Genomic DNA, 20893 nt, shown 5'->3' with positions numbered 1-20893 from the left:
CCCCCCCTCCCTGTGATCTATTAAGGGCGTCAAACGAAGCCAAGACATACGGTTATGATCACGTTTGACGCCAGGTGTCTGAACGGCAAGTGCGAGCTTCAAAAAAGGGTTTAATCACATTTATTTGGATACTCTGAGATGAGCAGGGAACACGTTCTTTTGTTCTGGCTGAGACTTAAGTGCCCGTAGCTGGCAGAGAATCAATCTAACCGTTTCTTAAAAAGAACATTTAAGCTTCATCAGAAGTAATTACTGTAAATGTACATTATTACTCGGGGGGGGGGGGGGGGGGGGCAGAAAGGACACAGGCCACGCAGCAGCCCAATCAGAGCGCTGTGATGTCAACAGCTATTTCTCCCCATTGTCCGCATCCACCAGTGGAAGTGCGTTTGATGTTATGGACAAAACAGGATGTAATGACCTCATATAAATAAAGGAGCCAGTTTGGACCGGAGAGGACGGTATGCTCCTGAATATAAAAAGGGTTCGTATACAACGCTAGAGTGAAGAGAAAGGCCGATAGAGACTTGTGGAACACGCCCTCGTCAGAGCAAAGCTATACCTGAACAAATCCAGACACACAGTCCTCAATGGGTCCTTTTCCCATTGAGGGGTTTATGAAGGAGTCCTCACCCGGCGGACATAACCAATGGAAAACAGGATACAGCTGTTCAGACCCAACGGGACAGCCATTACAGCGGAGGAAAACCAAGATGGGAATTCTATATGGAGCGTTTTGGGGGCCACGGCGTACAGTAAAAAGCCGTGTTAAAGATGATTGTCCATTTACAGAAACCCTTGGTGGAGTTTAACAATCAGGTCAACGATCCATTCTCCTGCAGATGCAGAATTAATTATTTTATTATAGGACATCAGAATTCTCCAGTGATCAATATGACGCATTTATATTATTCAAAAATAAAAGGAAAACATATTCAATAAGCACATTTTTATACTGTAGAAGCAGTAATTCATACATTTTTTAAGGGAGGACTTCTGTCTAAAAGATGAAATGAAAAGCTCATATTAAAACTAGCAGATGATTCATCTGTTGAGTTGATGCATTTCTGCAACCAGCCACAAGTGTCACTTTAAAATATTGGCACGCCCGCTAAAGAACCTTGTAGATGTCTTACTAAAAATCCTTTAAAAAAAAAATCGGCAGAATAGGTTAATACACAACACAGAGCAGTGCGAGGCTTAGACTTACTGTTGCGTGTGGCGTTGTCCCAGTCCCAGGCCTCTATAATCAACGTGTACATCCGCTGGAAGTAAAGAGACAAAGACAGACATTAATTGGGTGATATTTAGTCTAAATAGCATTCCTTGCTTCCTGTCCACAGCAAAAAGGAGTTTTCGCGTTCACGTGCAGGTAATTCAGCAGCTACGCAGGTGCAGTGGAGTGGTAGGAATAATATTACTAATTAAAATAATCGATTGCATCGCTACTACAGAGTCTCGAATGCAACGGAGCCGCGTTGCTCGGGCGGCGCGCTCGAGTTACACTACCAACGAAACCCAATGATCCCAAGAACACAGCGGACTTTCTCCTGGGTCAGAACGCAAAGCGGCAGAAAGGGGCCTGAAGCGTCGATAGCGGACATTATGATGGATGGAGATGGGAGGAACACACGAGCCCCGGGTGACGGTGAACGCAATAATAACCACATATTTACAAAAGCAGCTATTTTTCACACATCGAACCAAAAAAGAAAGAAAAAAAAAAACATAAGTACAAAAGAATTCAAAGTGATAATGGGAGAATCTGAATATATGAAACTAGAGGCAAATGGTTATTTTAACCAGGCATAAAGATGGGAATGAAGGAATCAATAGCCCGAGAGCGGCTTTGAAGCTCCCTTATAACAATTTTCGTCTCTCGCCTTCCACAATCCAAGTAAAAAATAAATGGCTGGTTAGGGGTCTAAAAGCCTCAGCAGGTACGATGTCCCATATTGGCTGTGTGAGATGAACTCTTTGTCCTTGGTGGTCAGACGGCAGGATAAATCAGCCGCTAAGGGGATTATCAGTAAATCAGTGGCTCACTGAGGAATGCGTTTTACCATGGGAGGAAATTAGTTCATAAATGAATTAGTTGAAAAATTAAAATAGATAATCCATTAATGAGTGAGGTATTTGTGAATTGCTATTTTTCTATAATCCTTAATTGGAAGATTTAGTGTCAGGCTGTTGCTTGAAGACTCACATTGAGCTCTGGTTAAAAAAGGGATGCCTACTTTTTGTTTCTAACTCATTGTTTTTTTCTTTCAATGAGTGCAGAAAAAAAGATAACTTGCACAATGCACACATGGGCAATATAATACAATATAATATCAACGCAAATTACAAAAGGAATAGATTGTAAGTATGAAGTTTGGGAGATTGCTCTTCAAAACATGCAAGCTGTCAAATTGTTTGCAATGATGTTGCGAAAACCTAAGCTCACACAATAAACATTAACACGCACACACACACACACACACACACACACACACAACTAGAGTAATCTAGCAAGTGTGCTGCTGCAGGGCACACTGCTAGGCAACCAGCTGACCTAAATAACACTCATTACGTCACTACCAGTGACAGTTGTAGTAGCCACAGTGTGACTGCTGTGACCTCTACTGTACTGTCATTGATAGGACGGTGGCTATGAAACACACACAAAAAAAAAAAAAAAAAAAAACCTCAACATGAGGCAAAATAATTGAGAGACTTCAATGGAGAGGGGGGATTGCAAAATGTGTGTGTGTGTATGTGTTGTTGATCTGGGGGACCAACAAGCTGGTAGGCTGGTTGCTGCTGGGCTGCGGGATTAAGTAGGCTTGTCTGGCCGTGGGTGGTGGCGGGACGAAGGGGAGGGGACTGTTGTTGTGGAAGACCACGGGTGACAAGCGAGAGGGATAGAAGATGGCAGGAGAGGCGTGGGATCATAGTTATAGCCAAAAAACAGCCTAACAGACTGGGTTAGGGGAGGCGGGTGAGTAGATGAGGGGTTTTGGTAGAGAATGGCGACGAGTCTTGGGGTTTTTGGGACGAAAGGCGACGTCCAAGCTTCAGTTTCCGGAAGCTCTGCCAACCCTCAGCCTCCAGGATGGAGTCTTTGACATAAACGTGGATCGTCCCCACGACACGCAGCTCGGCTTCTGACCTTTGCAGCCATTCTCCTCCCACCACCACAAAAGGGTGGGCTTGCTTCCCCAGTCTGAGCTTGATGCCAATATATTCAAGAGGAACTGTGAGTGGCAATGAATGAATTAGTGGGCCACGGCGGCCTGTGCAAGACGATGAGTGGGGGGGAAAAAAACCCTCTTCATGAGTCACAAATCAAAAAGATCCGAGAAAGAACAGGTGGCCACAACGTGACCTCCACCTTTCGGTTTTGCCGAAAATCCCGTCGTGCTTGAACGCCTACATGTGATTATTTGGGCAAATGGTTCCCAGAGTCGGTGCATGTTGGGGTCGAGCAAAGCTGCGAGTCTGGTTTCCCACAGACCTTCCCACTCTGTGATTAGCTGGATTAAGTGACAGCTGCCCAAATGGTTCCAACAAGATAGATGGATGGGCGGGGGGGGGGGGGGGGGGGGAGGGGCGAAGGCGACTGAACAAAGACCCTTGTCCCAACATCATAAGTCACCCCCTATCGCAATCAAAAACCATTGTCCATGAAGAGACAAAGTCAGCACGAGGACAATTAGTGCCAGCATGTGTTGCTGAGCAGGGAAAAAATTTATATATATATATATATATATATATATATATATATCTCCTAAATTTAATGTACATTTTCTCAATACAAAAATGATGCATCAGCCACTGCTGCGGGCAGGGAAAAACATCTGCAAAGTCCTTTCTCAATTGTTGTAGTACAGCGCTGTACAGCTCTTCGCTCCATTTGTACCTCCATGATCATTTCGTTGAGTTCCATCTTCTGGCCTTCCTTCAGGGATTTGTTCTTGCATCTTAGAAACAGTTTTTCAGCCATTCTTGGAACGTCTCATAACCTCGGCTTCAAGTTGAGATTTTCTAAAGCCTTTATGGCTATTAAATACTCTGTCAACAAATGTATTCAACGCCCCTCAACGTATCATACCAAGCCTCCAGATCCTCTCTCGCTGTTTCTAATACATCTCAACTGCTCAATAATAAAAACAACAAAGTTCACCACTATGCAAAGTAAATCTATTCTCATTTTCAACACAAAATGCACCAGGAAATACTTGAGACAAAGAATTAAATCTTCAAAACCCAACCCTTCCCTTAATGGATTAAAGAATTTACCCAGAGAAATCCTAGTTGAAGTCAAGAAGGAGGGCATGGTGGAAAAGAACCGATGGTTACGCGTCATGTGATCAGTGGATCAGCGTTTTCTTAAAATGTTCCATCTTTGAATCCGCGCACCACCAAAACGGACTAAAAAAACTTGGCATTCGAGTCATCACAAAAGGCCATTTGCGGTGAAGACACAGGCGGTGAAGTCCGGAGGGGGGGGCGGGGGGGGGGTTGGGGGGAGCCACAGGTGGAGGTTCCCACGCCGGACGAAGGGCGCATGGGTGAGAGCAGAGCGGCTGGAATTTTTTTTGGTTTTTTTAAAGTTGGTGCGGGAACAGAAGGAGGTGTTAGTGGGAAGTGGAAGCCGGGGCAGGTTGGGGGTCACTAAGCATGGGATCTGCACGCTTCTTTTTCAAAAGAGGGGTCAGCCCTCTGCATGTGGGGCGATGAGCGCGTTTGCATTCGAAGAACACCAAGAATGTGAGATCCAGGCCTGGTGTGTAATCCCGTGGGAGATCCCAGTCTGCCAACAATGCCGTATCAATGGAGGGGTGAGTCTGCATTGTGGATCTGACGTTTGATTGACTCTTGGGGGGGGGGGGGGGGGGGAGTAAAGGACCTCAAAATGTCGATTGAGCTCCGAGAATTACTACCAGGAGCAGTATTTTAAAAAATATTTATCACGCTTAAGTAGAAAATTCATAAGCTCGTCTAACCTGTGAAGACCCTTTAACCCGGAGCCGTCTCCATTCCACTATCATTGATAGGTGGCCCAAATGGCCACCTCCCTGTCAGCCCCACTGACATCTCCTGATTTATTGCCTTCTGATGGGACATGAGGTCATCACTATTCATCCCGTTTTTTTTGTTTTTTCCTCGGGGCGAGTCCAGCAAAGGCAATCGAGCTACGGCGTCTCTGCTGAATGGGGTTAGTGCGGCATAGGTCCAACAGCATGGTGTGCACCTGGGAGCCTCTACACACAGCAGCACTCTTAATGGGCACCGATAGACATTTGCTGCCCAAAGTGAGGCGATTATATTAAAATCAGACCCATCCCGTGAATAATGTTAATGAAGTGTTGAATGTCACAACTTTTTGTCTTAAAATGTTGATGATCAATTAATTGGATTTGGACGTCACACAGGATTAATGTCACAAAGGCAGAACTTTTTTTCTTTTAGGGGTTAGAGGGAGCAACTTCTTTCAATATATATATTTTTTTTAAGTTGAAGTGAGATGGATTAGATTTCTAATTTTTTTTAAAAACTAAAAAAAATACGTTTTATATCCACTGTGTCCCACCAAAAACTCTGCTTTCCCAAACATACACCGGCGACTGTTGGCTATCACTGTATTACTGCATGTGCGGAACTAAACTCCAGCCAAGGCTCTTCACGGCGTGCCAGACCATAAACACCTCAATCAAAAACACCAAGCATTAAAATGTCACTCATTTTGAAAAATGGACAAACGCACGTTAATGATCCGTCCCTGCAAGCCAAGGTAAGCCCCACCGACGCCATTTACCCCACGACAACCATGATGTGGTGGTTGATGACCTCACGATGTGCATCTCTTGGCTGGAGGGGGGGGGTAGCGCGCTGCCACACAAGTTGCTCGCCAAAAAATCGCGTGCCAAGAGAAACGCCTCGCACTGAAGGCAAGGCGTTTGGCTGACTGGTGCACACCGGCTGTGCACTCACACGGCCCATTGAACATGCTGCTACTATGCCAACAGGGTCATTACCCATGCACTTCAACACAACAACCCCCCCCACCCGACGCTAATTAATCAGCATGATCCAAGAGCATGCAACACGTAAAATAAACAACACATTTGCAGACGGACGCTAAATTACTTCACATAAAAGGTCATTTTAAAGGATGCACCCAGCTGAGTTGAATTTCTTGCACGCTTGAAAAGGAATACGTCAATTAAAATATATATATATATTTAATATCCTATGTAGTTCTTCATGCCCTAAAATGAAGGCCTGGTTGCTATGGTTTCCAAATATGGAGGTACATTTCTTCATCATCACGTGGGCCAAGAATCAAAACAACTTAAAGGCTTCAAACCATCCCCTCGTTGCTCGATATCTGCCCCTCCCTCCCTCAGCTGTGTATTAAGTCCAAGAGCCACTACAGCAACAAACCTACTTGAGAAACATTAACAAGCTAATTCCTGATTCAAAACAGCACCGCCTCCCGCCGTGGTTCCCATTAGCATTTCAAACGGGCTCAACAGTACAGCGGCAACTTAACCGCCGATGTAATGGCGTGCTCTAATTACCCCCACGAGGAGCCTGTACCACCTGCACACCATTCATCTAACAAGAGGCAGGGGACGCAGCAGGCGACAGCAACACGCACCGACTGTGCAAAAACAAAAATCCATGCGGACAAAAAAACGACACGATTGTGCAGCTACTCAGCAGCGCCAAAAGCAGGTGACTGCTTAGTTAGCCATTTAAAATCAGAGGAGGTAACAGATGTTTCTAGTCATTTCAGGTCACAACATTAACAGAGCATACGTTCACATTGCTTTCGTTTCCCTCAAAAAAGTCAGAGGGCCTCATGTGGAATCACAGACTGAACACAGTGTGTGGTCAGAAGAAATCCCTGCCACCTCCTTAGTGACACCTTAACACAGACATCCATTTAATAACAGAACAAGAGTTCAGTCCACATGGGTTTCCACCAGGCAACTGTGCAGATCACACAGTCAACACTACCCGTTGATGATTTTAAAATAGGTGACGTGTGCAAGAAAGACTTAAAGCCATGACCAACATTTTGCACAATTGAATACAGCCCTGTCGGTAGGATGAAATCCAATCATGATGATGTTGTGTTTGAGACCCTGGATGTGTGTAGAAATCCCACTCCACCAGTCACAGCTACTTAAAAATAGTGTTTTTTGAGATACATGGTGATAGGGAGAATTTAAAATTAAAAAAAGTTGTTGCTCAATAGTTAAGCATATGTTCAGGGTGAGCACGTCTGACTCCAACCTGCAGCATACACAAAACGGGAACTCTTAAAGTGGATGGAAAATAAAAATGTTTCAACTGACGTTTACCACTGCCGTTTGTCAGTGGATCAGAGAGAGAGAGAGAGAGAGAGAGAGAGAGATATCACCCAATGCACACGCGTGTGCACATGTGGTTGATCGTTATGCTTCAGAAGGAACCACTGGTTTGTCCAGGCCAACTGGGTGATAATTGTATAAATCAATACACAGCTGAGCCGAGGCACAGGTGAGGCTCATGCAAGTGGTTTTCCACGCAGCAGCCCTGGGACCGCAGGAGAAAAAGGTGGGGGTAGGGGGGGGGGAGGGAGGGAGGGAGCCACAGAAAGGGAACACAATTGTTTACAAGAGGCCGATGTAGGCGTCTCCTAGCAACAGCTCTGCGTCAGGTGCGGCTAACCATGGCAGCCCGAGTTAGCCTCGCGTTGTACGAGCATGTGTGCATCCACAGAGAAGTTAATTAGTAGGCCACCGAAAAGGCCTTTATCACAAACAGATGAACGTGGACCTCTCTACGAATAACAAATGGTGAAAAATGCATCTGTGCACCTGAGACATTTATACAAAGGAAAACATGCAGAACACTGCCTGACAGTAGCACAAAAAGTATGACAGCTCAGTTAACACACGTGGTAACACAACGCTGAGCCCAAACTACTTAAATGGTTGGGGTTTGTTCCAAGAGAAACAAACTGGAGCAGGTCTGTGCAGATCAACCCGTCGCCCAGAACGAAGACGGTCTACACCGCCCACTCGCAGCGGATCAGCGCGCAACACGAGGGAGGGCACGAGCCACGGAGCAAACGCACACCGACACACAGACACACACACACACACACACACGCCGAGTGTTATTTTTTGCAGGAACGTGGAGGTGGAATCCATCCCGAGGATCAGCTGGTGGCCTCGGTTCTGCGGGGGTCAGCGCCGTCCCGTCTATTTACCAGCAGAGGGAAGTACACATGCAAGCTCAGAGCGGATACAGTTACAGGCAGGCTCGCATCCAACGGACGTCCGGCTAATGTAGCTGAGGGCCGGGGAGGGAGGGAGGGAGGGAGGGGCAAGAAATTCCACCGGCAATTTCATTAGTGGCCAAATGGAAGTAAGACGGGTCTCTCTCCTGAAGTGCAAACACAGCATCGACTGACAAAATGGAAACGCAGACAGGCCAAACGAGGTACAGTAACGACCTGCTACAGTCCAGACGGTAAAAAAAAAACAACAACAAAAAATGAATTCTGACTTACAATAGCAGAAACACACCATTTTCTTTTCTTTCGGAGATCGATAGGGGCTCTGCCTTACGTGCATAAGCTATGAAGCAAATAAAGGGATTAGCCTAGCTTAGCATACATAGTGGAAATGTAGAATTTACGAGCCTGGCTCGCTATGAAATAAGTTTTAAAAAAGGTACACTTTGAGTGTGCACACCGAGTGCAGGCTGAACTCAAGAGGCGGGCGGCATCAATAGTCTTTTTGCTGGCAAGGCGTGGAGGACATAGAATAGATAAGCATCATGCAATCAGAGCAATATTAGCCAACGACTGCATCCCACTGGTGTGATAATAGCTGGGCCGAGATGATATCCGAGTCTTCACACGAGAGGCCATTCCCAGAAATGCAGGAGGAGTGTAACTGTTACAGCTCGACACTCGACCGGAAAGACGAAACGGGCTCTTGGAGAATTTGACAAGGGACTGTTCAAACACTTGAAAACGCTTCAGTATTGTCGCAGCTCAGGATTTCACGGTGCACTTGAATCACTGTTCTGTAGGAGAGATATTTAACCCATTGCTGCTTTAAAACTTGTTCCCACTGAAGAAACTGGAGTAAAATAATTCCTGCATTCTTTCATCGAAACGGGCAGTTGGCCAGATGACACGGGCCCGCAGTACACTGCATCTTTGTTTCTGCAGCGGAGGGAAAAGCGACAACGCCACCGCAAGTGACCCCCCGCGGGCTCGTAGTGACATCTGGCACCGGAATAGAGCGCCCGTTATCAGCCCCGGGCCACTTAACAGAAAAAACACGCACCAGAATAGCCCTCGTCACCTCTGCCGTCGAGGTGACAGTCAATGAGTCCAATGAGAGACAATCCACCGGTTCATTATCCACGCGATGCGTAAACGGTAGATTGAGTGGCACTTCATGCATGCAGCTGTGGTGTCGCCTCGGGTAGCCGAATGTTGGCCCTAACCCGGCCCCCCCCTGCACCCGCCCCTGATGGTCTAAACAAAAGCCTCCCTCATTAAATAGGTGGCTTTTACCGTGTGAAATCACACCTTTGCAATTTCTCCCCGAAGCTTAAAAAAAAAAAAAAAACACACACACACAAGAATGGTCTGGTCATTTTGCAAAGGCCAAAGATTTCATTATAAAACCGCAGCAGGAAGCCCTGAGGTCATTAAGTGCACCAAAGACCCAAAACTGGATCAAACATGTGATGCATTCAACACTTAAAGGCCACGAAAACATGACAAGCTTTCAGAAGAAAGAGCTTCTCATCATATGGACTATTTTGATCAGCTTTTCTTTAAAAGCCAGAGATATTTAGTTCTCCAACACAGGAGACAAATGTTTAGAAGAATCTAATTCAGGCTTTTGACACCCTTTTAAATTTGTTTGAATTCATTGATGAATGATATGTACAGAAATTACAGAAAAGAGAAGGGGGAAAAGGAAGCTCAGAATTTACCTTTAAAATTTAAAAAAGAACTAAGGAGCTGGAACTACAAAATGATGGCCATTTGATTAATTGATAAGAGTCAAAACATTACTTTTTCCTATCCATCAACATTTCCATTCCTAAAAAGGCAGCTGCACAACAGCCGACCCCTTCACATATAGGTCGAGTTCCTTTTTTTACCACCACTACATCACGAATAGCACAATTCCTAAAAACACTACCAAACCACTTACAATAGATTCACTAAAACCTGATGGCATCGAGAGCCAGAGGTCATAATTGGAGTGACTTCCTCTCAGACAAAACAAGTAAAAGTATGCTCTCTGCTTCAGCTCTAGCCCAGCGCATTTTTGTGCCTTTCACATCAGCCATCACAAGAGCTTAATTGCCCTGGAGGGGCCACCAGGGGCCACCTGGCGCCCACAGCAGGGGACTAAAAAGCCGTGGAGTACGGAGGAGGGAAGAGAGGCGTCAAAAACCAGCCCAACCACGGCCCGCAGGCGTCGAAACGCGTCGCACCGCCGCGGGATTTTCACTCCATTAGAAAAGAGAAATCCAAACCCAACACCTACGGGCCAGGCCGCACCTGCTGCTGTCGCAGTACACGAGTCCAGAAAAGCACAAACCATTTCAACAACACTTAGTCAGCTCTTACTGCGCCGATGAGTCGTGAAGCAAGCGGCGGCGGCGGGCAGTATTTCCTCCAAGTGTGAACGAAACCCGAATTCCAACAGACGGACTGCATCCGAGGCCCCAAACAGACAGACATCTTAAGTGATTCAGCCAAACGTCACATGGACGAACTCGACAACAACAACAGGCCGTAAGCATTTCTCCACGTGAGCACGATGCGGGTCTACGTATCAAAAGCATGCCCCCCCCCCCCCAGTCTAATTACCCCCATCATGGCCTTGGCAGGTGCAGGCTGGTTGATTAGAATAAACCCAACACCCCCCCCCCCCCCCCCCCCCCACATATCATGTCAACGTTAAAAGATGACCCAGATCGACACGGCGAACCACTGTAGCTGTAATGGGATCCTTGTCACGCGTCCAATCGTTTGTGATGCGTGTCAATGCTGTATGGGGTGCCGCCAAGAACCCCCCCCCCCCCCCCCCCCCTTTAGCAAGGTCTATCCTCCATGCAAAAGGCACACACACACACACAAACTCACGACCCAGAACAAGGTTTTTCGGTGGAAATAGTTCATCCCTGTCCAGCCTCGTACTGTAGTGTCCTGCAGCAGAAGATTGCTGCAATTGGGGCTGCGATAACTTGTCAATTTGTTAAAGAACCCTTTTCTTTAAGCATTAGTGACAAAAATCTGATGGTTCCTGGGCGTCACAATGTTAATAATTGCTTTTCTTTGTCTTAAAATAATAGCAAAATTTACTTTGGGATTTTTTTTTTTTAATGTAATGGGTCATTTTGAATATATGATGAAATCCATAATATGGCAGACTAGTTTCAGGTTCCCTGTAGACTTAGGTTTGCCTTGACAAGGAAATGATTAACTTTTATCCAGATCAATACTTCTGTGAGGTGCTGGACGGGTGCAGAATGGGTTCAAAGCCTTCAATTGTTTCATGGTGCTTTTCCTCAGGCATGTGTACACATTTATGACAAAGTGAACCTTCAATTTCAAGCAGTTTACGCCCCCCCTCCAGAGAACAACCGTGCCAGGAAACACTCTTGTAGACTTGAAAATACTGAAGCAAGAAATTTCGAGAAACTCACCGGCCACGCGAACTGGAACGGGATCCGAATTTTGCGCGCTTCGTCGATTTTATTCGGGTTATTCGTTGTGCTCGCAAAAGAAAACGTATTTCCACCGAGAACCTGCGTAGATCCAGCCCCGAAGGTGCACGCGCCGCCGGTGGAGACCTCCATCTGGAACTCTTTGAGGCAGATCTTGAAGTAAGTGTCGCACTCGTCTCGAGTGCAGCGCAGGTCCGAGGGGCTCCTGGGGCCGTCGCAGCACTCCCCGTCCGCCAGCTCGCCGTTTACATTCGCCCACGGTGATCAGCTGCAGCTCGAAATAGCCGGTTGACTGGGACACCTTTGGTGAGGAGGAAGGGAGGAAGGGGGGGACCCCAATTTAAACACAGGCCTACATGTATTTACAGGCTGCAGCATGGTTTGTGGTGGATACGATTGGTGCGTAAAACGGACGCAAGTGGCCAAGAAGTGTCCGACTCCCAATTCAAAATGTATTTTTTATTTTAAGGATATTTAGATCGGATGGACGTTCCGAGGGAATGTGTTGCATCATGAATGGAGCACGTGAACAGCCTATAGTAGCAAGCTGGGGGATTTCAGACTAACACGGTACTCTGATGGAAGCAAATGAACCGGTGCAGCAGTCAATTGATGCAACGCAATTTACAACTTCTTGGTTCAGGCCTAATCCCCCCCCCCCCAAAAAAACCCCACACGTACAGAGCTCTCAGGATTGTAACATACATTGGAGAGAAGCCCATATTAATTCGTCTGACTTCTGTCTTTTCATGGTAACATGATCACATGCGGCACTACTGACGGCTACGTAATTCAATTATCGATTCGTGTGAGGCGAATATTCAACGCCGGAGAGCGAATAGGCTCATCTGCCCACGCCCACCAACTTTTGACATTTGCAATTTTTAATTCAGCATGCATTTCATTAATTCATTATTTTCATTTAGGAATCAAATAAGAGCCTTCTTACCTCCGTCCATAACGTCAACAGCAGACACACTATCGGGAAGCGGTTCCTAATCCTGGTGCGATTCCACATGCCTCCGATTAATTAGAGTGACATACGGGGGGGGGGGGGGGAGCCGGGGGTGGGGGGGGGTTAAGCGATGAGAAAAGACAAACAGCCGCGGAGCCGGCGACCAGTTCCTCCTCTCGTGACATGCAAAAATAAAAATATTCACATGCGTGTTTTCTTCGCCGTGTACGTCCTGATTTCAGCGAGGCATGGCGTGCGTGCGAGGGTGCGCGTGTGCGTGTTTGTGTGCGTATGTGCGCGCGCGTGTGTGCGTGTGTGTGAGCAGGCGGCGGCGGATTGCAGCGCAGTGATGGTCCATGTACAGGAGTGTCCCTCCGTCAAATCTCTCCACACAGCAACTGAGATGTTCCGTCGCCACACAGCCTGAGGAGAGGATGTCTGCTTTGATTGGCAGCTCCGCAAACCACTTACAAATTGGCCTGCGGGCAGTCTCTGAGCCAACCGGATTAAGGGGCGGACAATAGTATACTACACCCCAACCCTCCTCCACCTCCTCCTCCAAAAAACTTGAATTGTGGTGGGGTTTGTATTCCGCTTCATTATTCGGACAGGCCGCGTTACAGCATGCGAACAAAGAGGAGGGAGAGGGGGGGAGAGGGGGGGTCTACTTTAATTAAACGCGCACGCACAGCTATTACGACGAGCCGGGCTATTATTTCAAATGAGGATCTCGTCGGCGCCGCCTTGAATTTAATTACAGCCATGCAGGGACAAATGTGGATGACTGGTTGCTATAAAAATATGTTTTCATTCATTTTGAAATGTCAGGCGTCATGACTTCATCAGCGATCCTTTAAAAAAATATATAGTCCTTCAAATTTCCGGTGGCTGACATGTGATTTGATCATGATAACATGATTACGGTTGACATTAAATCAACAGTTTACACGGAACATTGGATGCCTGTTTTATTTAATTTTATAGCTCATATCCAAATTCATTTGAAATCTTAAGGCAGGTGCTTTAACTTAAAATGATGCTCTAAAAACGATATTGACTTCCGTAATTCCTATTCATCAATTCAACACACAACACAGCTGTTTGTGCACTATTAACCGCTGCTGAAAGTAAAACTGCCCCTAAAGCCCATCACCTGTCCAGTAAACCAGACTGAGCACTTCAGCTCTCCTCATGTCAACCCAACAGTTCACAGCGCCCTCTACTGGCCGCGCGTCCAGCACCAGTGGAACTATTGAACCAGCTGACATCAAACCAGTGGAACCTGCTTCTATTAAACCAGCTGACATCTAACCAGTGGAACTGGGTTTTTTTCAAATGAAACGTTTTTATCCTGTCAACTAATTCAGAGGAGAATATACATCATATTCATATTCAAACACACACTAAGCAGCTGATCTCCGGGTTCATAGCGTCCTCCTTGTTTGGATTGGAAAAGCGCCTTGCTTCTTGTTGCCTGAGCCTCCTCTCCTTAAACTGACCAACACACATAATAAGTAATACATTTACCAAAGATTGCTATCTTCCTTTTCCTACTCCCAAAAAAGGGGAAATGTTTCTTTTCATTTCCATACGTCAGAAGAATAGATGTCGAGGCATTTAGAGTTCAGAGGTGATCCGTCCCACTGGGCATCATTTGTCCTTTGATGTTATTAAAGGTGCAGCAAATGAATAATGTTTACTGACAAGCACATTGGAGCTCTATCGATTGCTTTTTACATTCAGTAGTGTTGGATGGAAACCGCCGTCTGTCTGAATGTGAAGAGAAAATACACACATCAAATGGTTCATTGTTAAAAATAACCAACACAAAGTCATGACAGTTTCAAATGAGATAACTTTATTTTATAGGTGGACCCGTACTCAGAATCAGGGAAAAGGACCATAGAGCCGGGCAGATAAAGAGTAGAATGTTATGCACAGAAGCAGTGATGTACTCAAACGTTGCATCGTACTTCATTTTGGTCAATGGTGATCACAACGAAAATATGAAAGCTCCATTCACAACATCTACTAACCAGCAGGATCAAGTAACTTCAAGTCGTTATTCCCCCTCCCCTACGCCGCTCTTGTCCTGGTCTCCTTCACGCGGGGCTTTCAGACAGGCCCCCGGAGGAGGCCGCCGACAGCCTGAGCCGCTGCAGCCGCTTCGACTGGAACGTTTCGCACGCTGTCACAAGGTACATGCGAGGGCCTCGAGTTGGCTCACACCTCGTCGAGGGCCCCCTGAGTGGCGAAGGAACCCGGGCGCGCATGTGTGCGTCAAAGCAGCACTTAGTGGTGCGGCTCTGTGGATGGTCAGTCGAGTCCCCGAAATAATCCCAACGTCTGCCGGACGGGTCGCTTTGACATTTCACGCATGAGTTCTGAGGACTTTGGTGATGCTTTGACAATTGATGCAGCGCCACAATGGGGTTGAAATATTGTAGTTTTTTTTTTTGTGAAACGACTTGTCAGCTATTGGATGGATAGGCCCAACATGTATAGTACAGACATGAATGTCCCCCCTCTGGATGGATTGGAATTCATATGGTGATCCTGCGGGGGGGGGGGGGGGGGGTTCTAGCCCATGTGCTAATACGCAAACGTGACCATGCAAACACAATGAACTAAGGCGGTGAACATGTTACAACATTACACCTGCTGAGCATCTACGTGCTGGCATCGTCATTGGGAGGATATTAGCATACCGGCATTAGCATTCAGCACTAAAAGTACAGCCTCACGGCGTAGCTGTAGACTTCAGCGCCAGCTACTTAAAAACATTCACTGCTTACCCCGGGATAGTTTCCAGGTCAAAATGGAAACGTGTGTGTGTAAAAGCCTTTAGACTTAAATCATTTACTAATTTGAGCCTTGAAATTGAAACGGTGACAAATCGAGTTTCCAAGCGTCTGTTCTCCACGACGCGAGTGATTCCCCCAGCGGATACCACCCCCCCCACCCCCCGCGCTTTTACCTCTACGACGCTTTGCCTTCACGGCTCTAACATGGCAACCAGATAGGATATATACTTCAACAAGCCGTGCTTCAGCTCTTCATAGACTCACACTCGCCCAACGGGGCTCCAAAACACCTCCCCAAAGGGCCTCGGGTGCTGTGTGCCTACCTTGTCCTCCTGTTTGCCTACGTGTGTGTGTGTGTGTGTGTGTGCGCAGGAGGAGAAGGGATTATGAGTGGGAGCGCTGTAGGGGGTTTGCCAGCCTCTAGGGGGGGGGGGGGGAGGTGAAGAGGATTTCTTCTCCTCATCCATTTTTCATGGCTTTTCTTCTTTCAGATCTGCGCTCTTCTGTACATACGGCTGACGGGTGGATCTCTTTTATCTTTAAGCATCTTTTGGGGGGACTCGGTGTGTGCGTCGGGGGGGGGGGGGGGGGGAGGGGGGCAGGATGGGTCAAGGTTGAGACACGCTGTTTTCCATCCAGCTCTAATAACTATCTCCCCAAACTGGCTGCTGAGAAGATGCTCATTTGCTGAGGTAAAATACCCAATTTACCCTCAATTCTGTATCTGTAAGGTTTTGTTTTTTTTTCACTGCAGATGGATCCATGCATCTCGTAGAAATATTTTGGAGGTTGTGCCACATGGACCATACACAAACAGCAATGTTAAACAGCAGTCTTTTCCCCTCGTGGATTAATTCAAATGCACACGTCTTTTTTAAAAAGGGCTTTGAATAATTAATGAGCTCATATTCAACCTCTGTGGTTCATCATGATTGACCCAACTTGTTTGCCAGGCTATACCCTTCCCCTAGAAGCAGAGCAGCCTTCAACCAGAACCAATGACTAGGTTTTTAAATAGCATTAATAGTTGCAGTTATCAGCGTAATAGTAGTTGTAGCGGCAGCCTTAGTCGTATATCCAGATTAAGCAGATGCATCTTAATATACTACAGTATATAGACGTGAAAATGACCACAATCCATGTATTGATTTCCTGCCATTTTTGATGAAAATGAAAGCTTAAACAACAAAAGAATACAAGATTATGTTTTCAGAGTTAAACCAATTGGACTCCTGGTCTCACCTCATTTGACAATCACTTTCGGTGGCGCTTTCGCCCCAAAACTGACGCTGAACATTAGCAAATGCAGCTCATCAGCGAGGGAAACTGTTGATGATGTGGCGTAAAGTGGGACATTTGTCCCACAATGCAACAGTGCCTCCATGACCGGAACACAAAGCATAGCGCATACTTGATGTCCCAAATAAAAAGTTCCTTTTGACATTCGTCCTTCAGTGACTCAGTTGTTATGAATAATAAGTGATTTTTTGATTTTTTTTTTTTTTTTAAACGCAATAAAGATAATAACTTTAATCCACTTTTCACTTCCGTTCCCATGGCTGACTGAGTTTTCTAGTGTGTGGAAAGTGCATTTCCGCTGCGATAAGACGAGACATGCTAGTACCCACTGACACCGCGGTGCCCTTTAATCACACCCTTATGCCGCGCTCTGCTGATAGCGCTCCACGCATTCATCTTTTCTCACGCGGAGAGCTCAGATTTCACGTGTGACATGTCAAGTGTTTGCTTGAAGAGGAAAAGTGACCGACGTTTTCAAACCAACTGGAAACGCATAGCTGGGTTTCAATAGCAGTGGCAAAACGCGGAAACAGTCGACACACACACACACACACACACACATTTGAAAATGGGGAAAAGCCACGGTTACAATCTTAACCTGTTGGGCCAGTTAACGACACGTCGTGCTGTGCGTCTGGATTTTCCTGCTAACTAACTCTTGCAGTGACAGTCCCCGACAAAATGAACGGTTGATCATTGTAAAAACTGCCAGTCAGTGATTACTTCCAGAACATTTTCCTCCCCTCCACTATCACCGAACTGTAGGGAGATGGGATATATGAAGCTCAGATCTCCAAAATGCTGCCTGCCGTGCTTCCTCCCATGAATCACTGAACAAAGAGGCCATGCGCTCTCGTCAGTGTAAACATTGCAGATAAGAAAACGTTCACATCTGGAGATATCTAAAAAGGTAGACTTTCCCTTAAACCCCCCCCCAATCCACCCCAGCATGCCCAGGCCCCCGGACCTCGTAAATACAAGTCACTGATAAGGCCTCACGACGCTGTGGGAAGAGAGAAAAAAAAGAGCAAAAGAACTTTTATGGCCAGCTTGATTTCAGCCCTTTAAATACAAGTTGCGGGCATTCACCTGGCTCCTGTCACATCCATCAGGTTTGAACCAGTCGTCACCTCTGTCCTTCCTCTAAAGCACAATGCCACGTTAAGCCAAGGTCACGACCTCGATGCCCGAGCAGCTGAGAGCAGAAGAGAAGCAGATCTTGTAGTCATTTCAAGTGTAGGTTTTTGATGATAACGTCAATAAGAAATGATGAATTACCTTTTCGGATCTTTGAAATCATAGAGACAGATTGACATACTTTATCCGACACCGGTGACTAAGAGTTGCATCAAGCGCGCCGGACATTTCTCCTTCTTTAAAAGGAGACGATTTTCCAATGAACGATGCGAGTTGCTTTTGAATTACGAGCAAGAGAGGAAGCGACGTGACGTTGTCATCGTGCCATGGGGTCCACACACAGAGGCAGGCCGGGCGGATCCATGCAATCCTTGGTGGTTGTTTGTTTCCCACCGTCAGTAAACCGTGGATTCTTTTAGCTATACGTCAAACCATGACAAAGGTTAAAATGGATTATTGTTTACCATGAATGATGATGTTTCAGTAACTCCTGTATGCTGTTGTGGAAGGAATGGACTAATGATGTATTTTGTGAGGATTTGAGGCGTCAACGGTTCGTCACAAATCCAAACGTTTTGATGTAAACGTGTTTAATTCAAAATCCTAAATAAGTAAAAGTATTGGCAAACATCTACTTAAAGAACCAAAAGTAAGAGTACTCACCAAGCGGAATGGTCCATTTATAAAATCGTATATAGTATAACCCTGCACGACTTTCAGCTGTTAAAGGGACAGCTGGTCTAACTAATATACTGGGTTAGGTACTTGAGTACAGAACTTGAGGAGGTGTAAATTGCGACGCTGTGCCTTTAAGCAAGGCATTTAGTCCCCAGTTGTGTCAGGGGATCTGTTCAGTGTATTAGGAGTATAAAAAGTACAAAGTTACAGTACATCAACACTGCTGGTGTCATCACCTCCTTCCCAAATGTGTAGGGCCTCATTTGCATCCCAGCGCGTCGCAGTGTGCACATCAGTGTCTCCTCACCGCATCGCTGGACCTCGTCTCGGCCTTCAAAAGGAGAGGAGGTTTTATTCAACCCACCTGTGAACGGACCCGCATTTCAGAGAGAGAGAGAGAGAGAGAGAGAGAGAGGCGAGGTAATCCATCTGGTGACACACATCCAGATGGTCTCTGGACAACAGGGCCCGCCCCCCCCCCCGTGTGTCCAGTTACATCACGGGAGCGACGGGGAGCCGACCTAAAGCGGCCATTTATCCAGCCGTACGCGTTCACAGACAACGCTGGTCATCAACACAATCCCGATGGAATACTCATAGAAGCATGGAGTTCGTGCCAGGCCACGCAGGCGCTCAAGCTAAGAAGCGCTGAGGTCGTGGGGCGCAGGGGGAGGACGTCTCGCTTGACTTTGCTTCAGTGAACACGGGCCCCGCTGGTAATGGCACACTCCATTGATAATTTAGAGGGCATTGTGCGCTGCAATTTAATGAGTATGCAGTACGTATGCACACTCGGGTGTACGTTCAGGTGCGTGAACAACCGAACCTATTTGGAGCAACTTGATCCAACGAGCTGACAACAAAGCTCAAAGGATACATGCAGAACGGAAGAAAGGATTGTCCGGCACGTAGTCGGATGTGTGTTACAGTTGGGCTTTATGGCTGGGGGAAAAATATCAGCAGAGTAGTGGTTTGATAGTAATGTGGGAGGGAGTATTCGCCGTGACCCGCTGCCATTCGTATCCTAGCAACATGCTTTTAAGAGGGCAACACAATTGTGGCCTTTATAAAAGCAGAAAAACGATATATAGAAAGCCCCCGTTGACGGAAGCGTTTCAACAATTAAGTAATACAACGCGGGTTGATTGTTGAAGATAAAAAGATGACTGTTTGACGATGTGAGGAGTTTTATTTTTGTAACAATGAATGTAGTTTAACGACACGTTTTTGACTGTTAAATCACTGTCAGCTACCTCTATTTTTACTGTAGTTAGTGATACGTTTTTTTTTTTACTGGCGGTGGCACTTTGAGACTGTTTTGAATGAAAAGTGCATTACAAATAAAATGTATTATTTATTTTTTTACACTCTTATAAACACGCGACACTCAATAAAATCCTCTCAGCGCAAAATTCCTCTCTCTCTCTCTAAATAAGAGAACTTTGCTTTCATTTCTGGGAAACCATCAATCAGGGATCCCATCAGCGTCAGGTCGGCTGATCTCTGATCAGCATGACGTTGTTAGAGAGACGATGCGCATCAGTGAGCTGCTGCTGACGGATTCATGTAAGCAGCAGGTAACTCACATTTTTTCATGCAACAGTTTACAGACAATATAAAGATATAAGAACTTGGCAATGTATGTTTTGTTCAGCGACTTTTTTTTGACATACATGCATTACATTCATTATAAACACCTATATCTGCGATTATAGTGTTTTAAATACCAATTCTAAAAGTTCATACAGTTTACAAAATGACTCAGAGGTCACAATTACCATTTTGGCCTGTATCCTACCCAGTCTGCAGTGTAGCGATTGTGACATTCTCCCAAAATAAGTTTGCGGGCATATAATATAATAATTACAGGAAAAGAAAAAATGTCATTTTGGGCATTGAACCCATTTTATTTCAACTTAATGCAGTTTAATCCAACACAGTTAGTGCACATGCAAAGTATTATATTTAAATATATACTGTATGTTTGTACCAAGTGTCATGTTTTAAAAGTTTGAATATTTTAACATTTAGGTAATAAATTAACAAAATTGAAACATTACTTTAAACACTGCCCACAATGAGTATACACTTTTAATAAAGCAAAATAAGCGTGATCAATTCTTAAAACTGCAATGTTCGTTAAGCGTTTTCAGAAAATACTTTTTAAGATAAAATCACAAATTGGAAAAAATCTCTAGTCTTTACCGTGAGGAAATACATAATACGTCTTTCCCTTAAAGGTATTATGTGTAGGATTTTCACTAAATATTGA

General features: G+C 45.7%; 1 protein-coding gene across 1 annotated transcript in view; it reads right to left on the bottom strand.

The window, feature by feature from the left end:
- The window catches only part of jag2b (jagged canonical Notch ligand 2b), a 30342-nt gene extending 17138 nt beyond the window's left edge, over window positions 1-13204 (bottom strand). The window contains 4 exon segments of the mRNA XM_037449394.2: window positions 1211-1265; window positions 11728-12003; window positions 12005-12049; window positions 12698-13204. Of these exon segments, the coding sequence (XP_037305291.2) occupies window positions 1211-1265; window positions 11728-12003; window positions 12005-12049; window positions 12698-12766 (445 nt within the window). The 5' untranslated portion in view covers window positions 12767-13204.
- Window positions 13205-20893: the final 7689 nt, after the last annotated feature.

The sequence above is a fragment of the Pungitius pungitius genome, chromosome 20, assembly GCF_949316345.1.
Source record: "Pungitius pungitius chromosome 20, fPunPun2.1, whole genome shotgun sequence".
Taxonomy (NCBI): domain Eukaryota; kingdom Metazoa; phylum Chordata; class Actinopteri; order Perciformes; family Gasterosteidae; genus Pungitius; species Pungitius pungitius.
Note: the sequence above shows the minus strand (reverse complement) of the source record. Positions and strands in the feature narration are given on the sequence as shown.